General features: G+C 42.9%; 2 protein-coding genes across 2 annotated transcripts; one reads left to right on the plus strand and one right to left on the minus strand.

The window, feature by feature from the left end:
• Positions 1-699: 699 nt before the first annotated feature.
• On the plus strand, positions 700-1458 carry LOC123183396 (uncharacterized; the record flags this gene model as incomplete). Its single annotated transcript, XM_044596193.1, is given in 2 exon segments — positions 700-950; positions 1046-1458. Coding segments are annotated over 2 exon segments (465 nt in total), but the record flags the coding sequence as incomplete, so codon positions are not given.
• A 2027-nt stretch (positions 1459-3485) lies between these two features.
• On the minus strand, positions 3486-7897 carry LOC123183395 (uncharacterized). The gene is made up of 8 exons (XM_044596191.1): positions 7574-7897; positions 6473-7487; positions 6193-6378; positions 6009-6105; positions 5439-5520; positions 4492-4841; positions 3880-4153; positions 3486-3794 (listed from the first exon to the last, which is right to left on the minus strand). The coding sequence occupies exons 3-8, from the start codon at positions 6369-6371 to the stop codon at positions 3688-3690; spliced, it is 1089 nt and encodes a 362-aa protein (XP_044452126.1). The 5' UTR covers positions 6372-6378; positions 6473-7487; positions 7574-7897; the 3' UTR covers positions 3486-3687.
• Positions 7898-8408: the final 511 nt, after the last annotated feature.

Genomic DNA, 8408 nt, shown 5'->3' on the forward strand with positions numbered 1-8408 from the left:
AAAGATTGGCATCGTTTCTTGGTCTCCAATTAGTTTTATAATTTGCTGTGCCATTGATTGATTATCAACTGCTTAGCATGACATTGTTTGGTCTCCATTTAGCTTTATAATTTGCTGTGCCATTGATTGATTATCAACTGCCTAGCATGAATGTGGTGATATTTTGGTTAAAGTTGTCATCGTTATGTCTCCAGCTAGGTTTATATTTTGCAGCACCAATGGTACATGATCATCTGCCTAGCATGAATGCCTTGATATTTTGGTTAAACTTGTCATCGTTATGGCGCCAGCTTGGTTTATATTTTGCAGCACCAATGGCACATGATCATCTGCCTAGCATGAATGCCTTGATATTTTGGTTCAAATTGCCATCGTTATGTCTCTCCAGCTAGGTTTATATTTTGCAGCACCAATGGCACATGATCATCTGCCTAGCATGAATGCCTTGATATTTTGGTTCAAATAGCCATCGTTATGTCTCTCCAGCTAGGTTTACCTTTTGCAGCACCAATGGTACATGATCATCTGCCTAGCATGAATGCGTTGATATTTCGGTAAGATCAGTTTTTGTTATGCCTACAACATAGTTTTATGTTTGCCGTGCAAAGGTATAAGGTGTGTTTGCCCTTAAGAAAACCGCATGTCTTGTCAAGACTATTTCTTAGTTATCAATTCTCAATGCTGCTACTGTGTTTCCAGCTTTCCAAATCAACCCTCGCCTTGGAGGAGGAACACTGTCCGCCTCTAATCCAGCAGAGGGACCAGGTGTACCTCGAGCTTTCGAAATCCTTGAAGGAGAAACACCGTGCAGAGCTAGTTGAGCAGAAGAAGGAGGAGCTGTACGAACTCCTCGCCAACGCCCACGCTAATTCCGCGGCCTCCTCGCTGGACAAGAATCTGCTCAAGGATCTCTCTACACAAATCAAGCCTAGACTAGAGGACCCCCAATGGTGCAGTATCAACTATAATGCAGACATACGCTTGTTCTATTATTATTCATCTGATACAGGAGTTATTCTTACCATCTTATCCCACCTACCTGTAGGTGCAAGATAACTAGAAACAAGAAGGTGACTGATTTGGCTGCGTCGGTGGTTATTCTTGCTACTTCTGCTCTCACTTACTGTGCCTTGACAGCTGGTCCTGAAATAGTAAAGTATGATGGACATCTTGTTACTGTTCAGAGTCTGCCCATTCTACAAGGACATGAGCCTGCTGCTACTGCTAAGGGAGTTCACAAGCAAGATGTGCAGAAGTGAAGGAGTTGAAGAAGAGATGCATCTTGTTTTGACGGAGAAGAAACAGATATCAGTTCTTTTCCAGCACCATGTTATGTATGTCTCTTGAAATGACTGTATATGGTCTGCCACCTATATATGTCTTGTCTATGATCTGCCACCTATATATGACTATGATCTGCCACCTTTATATATGATATGACTTCGTAGTGTTACTAGATGTTCTTTGATGGCAATGCAAGATATCTGTGATGTTGCTGGCATGGTATGTTGTTCTTTCAGTGTAGAACTTCAGTATTATTACTGGATGATCTGTGAAGGCGACATGGTGTGCTATCCTTTGAAAATGAGTCTTATTCATTGCTGCTGCTTAAGAATGTCAGCTAAACTTGCATCTTTTGCTGTACAAGACTGTCAGAAAAAACATCTTGTTACCGCTTAAGCACGTCGGATAAGTGCCACACGTGCCAAATCTTTTGCTGTACAAGACTGTCAGAAAAAACATCTTCTTACTGCTTAAGCACGCCGGATAAGTGCCACACGTGTGGCACGAAGTACTCCTGTGCTTATGTTTTTTGCAACTAAAGTTGCTATCCGAAAAGAAAAATGAATCCCTCAAGAAAAAACAGAGACTTGCCATCTGAAAAAAGAAGTTGTCATGCTTGACCACTAAAATTGTCATTCTCATGTCACTAAATTTGTCATGAAAAATGTTTGAAGTTGCCATGTGTCCATGTGACATTTATTAGGGTCCTTATTTTTTGACGAGTAGCAAGTTTCTTTTTCTTCTCTTCTCTTTAGTGTGATGAAATGAAAGGTCAGTTGTGTCAAGGTGTGGTCAGCTTGCTCCTATTCTCACTTTTTATTTTATCGACATATTTTTAAAATCGTGATATATTTCAACGTTTATTTCAACAATAATGTACTTCCTATGTAAATACGAGCTAAAGGTGTAAATAGTGATTGGTACAAAACACGTGGATTTTGTGTACATGGTTTCAACCAAATCCCTTATGAAAGTGAGATTCAAAATATACTGGATTTTTTTAAGAAAAAACTGAAATTGTTCGGTGACTTACTTATATGGTAGAATGACATCCGTGGTATCTTAGGCAAAAATGACAAAACTGATGCTATATTCAAAAACACCGCTGGGATGAATAGTATTCTTGGGTTGCATTTTCTTACTAGAGAATACCACGGGTGTCATTCTTTCACGAAACTTCATACGCAAGTATACAAATCAACCATGTATGTTGAAAAAAAAGTTAATTTTAAATTTTGAAGTATTTATTTTGAATTTATTATTCGTAATAGTTTTGTAGGGAATTAATGCCATCAAGGACCACTTAATATACCCAGAGAAAATATCCAGGGAGAATGTCACACCTCACTGCCTAGAACAACGGTTCTACTCCCTCCGTCCCAAAATTCTTGTCTTAAGTTTGTTTAAATACGGATGTATCTAATACTAAAACGTAACTGCTAGATGCATCTGTATTTAGACAAATTTAAGACAAAACTTTTGGAACGAAGGGCGTATGTTTTCAAAAAACTATCACATTTTAAATTTTCACAAATGCTACAGGTAATGTCCAAGAAAATTACAACTATCAGTTAGGCACTGGTTCGACCGATTTAAACATGATTATGACAGGGCTGACCCACCTGTCCTCTAAGGTGACGCGGTGACAACCTCAAAACAACCCCAGTGTTGAACTAGCACCCAAAGGAGTTGCACCCTCCCCCAAATAACTGGAACACAAGAATTGTTTTATAACAGTGGCCCAACAAACCGAGAACCAACATAGAAAAGCCATTATGAAGAAGCAAATTTCAAACCAGTACTACTTTGTCCTACCTAGTACAAGTCTTTCTAAAGATTTCAACAAGTGACTATAAGCCTTTCTAGAGATTTCAACAAGTGACTATAAGTCTTAGATTTCAACAAGTGACTACAAGTCTATCTAGTGACTACATACGAAGTACATCCGTATGTTGTTGTCCACTTAAAATGTCTAAAAAGACTTTTATTTAGGAACGGAGAGAGTACAACGTAAAGTGACGCAGTCTGAGCAAAACAGGAATCCCTACGCATACAGATTAGTCACAAGTACTCCCTCCGTTCCTATTGAACAGCCAAAACGTCTGATATTTTAGAAATCAAAATAACAAACCTGTCTAGCCATTGACTGGATTGACCTAATCAATTTAAATGAGAAGTGCAGATTATCAAAACATAACACATAACAGAACAAGTTGGCGTATCCATCTAAGTTTCGTACCTTCAATAGTATCATGCAGAAGACAGCTTAAGTACAAACTGGTTCTACATCCCAGATCAGAGAAGCTCAAAACGCAGCTAAACCAGTTGCACAATATTCATTGAACAGAAAACAGTTCAGGCCTACGCAGAGGCACTGTCACTCACGCTAGCAACATATTCACTTCACGGCTGCGGTGGCCGAGGAGATGTCGCCCTTGGGACTGGAGTGGGAGTGGTGGCTGTGAAGGTTTCGCCCTTGACGCCTGGAATACCAGGGAAACTGACGAGTCCTGTTGAAATTTAAACATAAGAAACCAATGTCAACTACTCAAAACAAGCAAGAGAAGCAATAGGACAGGTGCGCAAGCTGCTAACCCGAATCGCCAACGAAGTTTGGGAGTCCTCCGCCACATCTAGAGCATCTCTGCGGCCAGGGAATGCCACATGGGCAAGCCCTGCTCTCCACCACCTCAACCCGAGGATCTATACCGCTAAGATCGCCCTTCAAAATCTTTGCATAATCTGCCATTTTGAGAGCATAGAAAACTGGGACCATGCCAAATAAGTAACTCCACTTGGCCCAGTTGGAGGTGATATCCTTGTACCAAGTTTCCACGGTGGATGGTGCCATCAACAGTTCTAACAGCTTCTGTGATAGTCAAGCAAACAACAGCATTTCAAAACAGACTACAAAAACTACTTTTGCTCCACAAGTAAACAACATTTCAAAACAATGGTATAGTAAAAAAGAACAGCAGCATTGGTGACAAAAAGACCTATGCTTCGTGCCTCATGTACAGATACAGAATTTTGGGTAAAGGGCATGTTCTAGAACATAGTGGGTGCATCTGTGTTGTACTATCCAGTATACTATTCACTGCAAATTCTGCTGTTCCAACTGTGGGATTGATAATCTAGCTCTAATTCAAAACTGGTACACCATTATAATGGTGTAGACATCTATAGTCAGAAAAAAAAAAGGTTTACCTTTGCGAGCGGCTTTTCATCCTTCTTATCACTCTTACCACCCTTCTTGTCACTCTCATTGCCCTTCTTGTCACACTCATTGTCCTTCTTGCCACTCTTATTGCCCTTGTTGTCATTGCCACTCCCATCACCCTCCTTGTCACTGCCAGCCTCAAGCCTAGCAAGTTCCTTTTCATGAATGGATCGAATGGTATCCATCCAGACCTCATATCCATGTTGCTTGTTAGCTTCCCTGACCTTGTCCACATCTTCAAGGAGCCTCTTATTCTCAGCAGCGAGGTTCTCCGCTCTCTCGGTAACTTCACTCAGCTTCTCCTTTAGATCGTGTATGATCTCAGATGTTTGCCCATCTACAGAAGCAACATAGAGAGCACAATCAATAAACTTTAGAAACTCACAAATCAAAGTGATTAAAAAGAAATTTATACCATTAGGCATCGCATCCGATGTCTGATCAGGAGAAGTATTAGAAAACATGAACATAAATAGGGTGACCGAGCGCAAACAAAACGCTTAAAATAAGCCTTTAGCACTTCTATAACCACTTCAGGCGATGGTTCACCTGATGAAGCATAACAACAGGGTTGAGCATAAATACTCAAACAATAAGCTCACTAAGGGTACTTACAAAACGAGTCAACAACACACAAATAATATCATTAAACAAATGAATGACACTGAATCCTGAATCCTACACTAGAGTACTTCCAAAGCACATCAAGAATCTGAAACTGAAACCTGAATCCTAGACTAAGAGCCATAGTTAAAAAAGGCGCGCCTAAGCGAGCTCTTAAGAGCATGCGCTTTGTTCAGTAAAGCGCAAGGTGGTGGCAAAACGCACAATTAACGCCTAGCGCTTTTTTGAACTATGCTAAGAGCACTGCCAAAATACGTCGCAATACACAAATCATTACACTACAGAATCTGAAACTAAAAGAATTTTATACCTTTATCATCATTTTTCTCTCCCTCGGACATCATCACCAAGCCCGCGACGACAGCACCACCGCCCAGGATATGATAAATATCCTGCAAAGTAAAATTCAGGTCTGATGAGTAATAAGATATAAGGTGACGATTAAGACGGGAAGGACAGAACATTCAGGGTTCATGCGGTGTCTTTGTTAAGCTAGAAATGAAAGCAAACTAATGTGGTTAACAACAAATGCAGATGCTATTTCCCAACAAATAGCTATAATTGCAAGTTTTTATTTATACATCACAATACACAAATAACCTAGCAAGTTTCTATTCGGCAAGATGGATACACAAGCTAGCAAGTTTCTATTCAGGGCTCATACGTCACACAATACACAAATAACCTAGCAAGTTTCTATTCAGGGCTCATACTGTCACACAATACACAAATAACCTGGATGACACAGGCTAAATGCAGAAAGAATTTGAACATCCTCACAGGAAAGTGGCAATGTAGTGAGTGCATACATTCATCACAGAAACTGGTTGCAGCTATTGTGCAAAAGAAAGACAAGAAGGACAGGACATTTTGGGTTAACCTCTGGGCGCAGCTTAGGCAGATGGTCAACAGGAATAAATGCAGATTCGCTCAGCTTCGTGCCAGCTTCACGGAGCGTCTCCCCGAAGTTGAAAGGGCTGTGCAGCAATAACCAACCACACAAAGGTTAGATCCACAACAGGAAGAGTGATTAACCGGGCGAGACAAGGGTAAAGTGCCAATACCAGGGGGGGTCTTCCAGCTCTTGGGTTGCGCTGCACGCCCCGAAACGGAAGGTGTTGTAGATGTCATCAGCAGATCCGGCTGAAAGCATAGGGACAAGGCATGTGTAGCCCTCGCACATCGGAACAGCGGCCGGCCGGAGGAAACCGGTCGCAGCAGCACGAAGAGCCATGGTGGCCATCCCACAGCTGGACAAGATTGGAACCAAAGGGGCGTCAACGAAATACGGCCGGAGTAAAGAGAACGCCGGGGACGAATCAGAGGTTGCGAGGGATGCCTTACCTTTCTCTGCGTAGAGTCGCGGTAGCTCGCCGCCGGTCTCGCGCGCGCCGCCGCCGCCTGACGGATCGAGGAGGAACAAGGGGGGAAGGGGGAAAGGGGAAAGGGGTTAGGGTTCCAGGCGCCGGCGCTTTTTATATGCTGCGTCGTGGATCGATCGGGGCCTCCCAAAACTCAAAGGGCCCGGTCCAGGATCACTGGGACAGTCCGACCAACCAACCCATCGATTCACCATCATTCGGCGGCCCAGTCCTCCAATCGATCCAGACGGCCCGGTAAATGTAAGCTGGTGTTCGTCGGCAGCATTTTCGAAATTGTTCAAATAAAAAAAACAGTTCATAGAAATGCATGGTAGATCGTGAAGAAAAAAAATGCTCATCCCGTCTGAGAAAATGGGAAATATTTAGCCGTCAATAGAAAATTTTGGAAGGTAAAAGAAGACCATTTTTCTTTGAGAGAAAAAAAACCATATGGGTCTCCACTAAAAAAAAAGACCTCAATAAGTCTTGAACGTTCGTAATTTAAGCATGTCATCCGAACGTTTTTTGATGACAACTTTAGTTGCTGCGAAGTGGCAACTTTAGTTCGGATTATAGCATGCTTAAAAATCGAACGTTCGGGATTTATCTATTCCGAAAAGAAAAAACATATGGGCTATGGCAAAAATATAAACAAAAGAAAGGCTTGTACGAAGAATCGCCTCGCCTAGCCTCGGGTTAGAGTGCGGTTCGTGTCCAAGAAGAGATCCGTCCTTTAAGAGCAGCTCTTGCAAATACCATAAAAACCGTCGAACCTTCAAATTTATAATATAAATTAAAAAACGCACCAAATAAATCCCATAAAATAGCAGATCCAGTAAAAAAATTACAGGCCCAAAAAAGAAGCCGGAGTTGGAATTCGTCCATGCGTCCGTGCTGAGAAAAAATTAAGAGTGGGAAGAAAAAAAATTACGGTACAAGGTTTACGAGATCTGTTCCGCCTGATGCCGAGTGGTGTCGCAAATTCGTTTTAGAAGGACCTGCATACAGGATCTGTTAGAGTTTGCTCTTTAAAAGGGAACTAGCAAAAAATTGAGCGACTTATATAGATCTAAAAAAAATTTACCTGGGCATGGCCGTCAACGCAACATACATGAAGGATCCAGACTTCGGTGATTTAGATAGATACTAGATCTGATAGACAAATAAGACCATGAACACCATAGCCATGGGCGAGGCCTAAAAGGTCACGCGAACCTCAGAGGCCTTGGCCATGGCCGTGGGATACATGCCATGCCATGGGACACAAGCTCCTTCTCTTGTCGCCGTGAAGAGGACTCCAAGCCCGTGACGGAAGAAGCCTGGTGAGTTGAACTCCTCGGAGGAGGCATGGCGAATCATCCTGTTGAGTTTGCGCGAGGTGGAAGACCTAGATTCGTGCGATCTTGGTTTAGAGATATATACAGGATAATGGGGGAGGGGCAACAGAGGGGGGCGAGGCCTGAGGGTCCGGATACAAATAAGCCTCAACAACCGGGTTTATTACCGGGTCGCAGCTAAAACCGTTAGGCTAGGCGGCCAGTAGCCCTGTCAGTCCTACATGGCAGCGACCCACGCCCATCTAGAAGCTTGGCTAGCCGACACGCCCGCCCCGCGGACCCCACGCCGCAGAGGTGCAACTTATTGCCCGATTTACGTGGTCTGTATGGACGTCCGCGTTGTCCATATACGGCAAGGGGTGGGTCCACGCGGAAACTGCGCCCCAACCTGGACGTGTAAAGCTCTGACGTAGCGGATCTAGACGTCCACCGTTGGATGTTATGCTCCTTCATCCGACGGCCAGCAGGCCCATTGAAGAAGCACACGATCCGCGTACTCTCTCCCCATTGGTCATTACCTGCTTCATGGTTACAAAAATGTACGCGACACATTTTTTAACACAGTACAGCACAGACATTCAT

This window comes from Triticum aestivum, chromosome 1D (assembly GCF_018294505.1).
Source record: "Triticum aestivum cultivar Chinese Spring chromosome 1D, IWGSC CS RefSeq v2.1, whole genome shotgun sequence".
NCBI classification, from domain to species: Eukaryota; Viridiplantae; Streptophyta; class Magnoliopsida; order Poales; family Poaceae; genus Triticum; species Triticum aestivum.

Bases quoted from the DNA above. Each gene is read 5' to 3' on its own strand.
- LOC123183395 (XM_044596191.1), bottom strand. From the start codon at position 6,371: ATGGCCACCATGGCTCTTCGTGCTGCTGCGACCGGTTTCCTCCGGCCG. The intron at 4,842-5,438 runs GTATAAAATTCT...TTGCTTCTGTAG, and splicing joins AGAGAAAAATGATGATAAAG to ATGGGCAAACATCTGAGATC. The intron at 3,795-3,879 runs GTTAGCAGCTTG...AAATTTCAACAG, and splicing joins AAACTTCGTTGGCGATTCGG to GACTCGTCAGTTTCCCTGGT.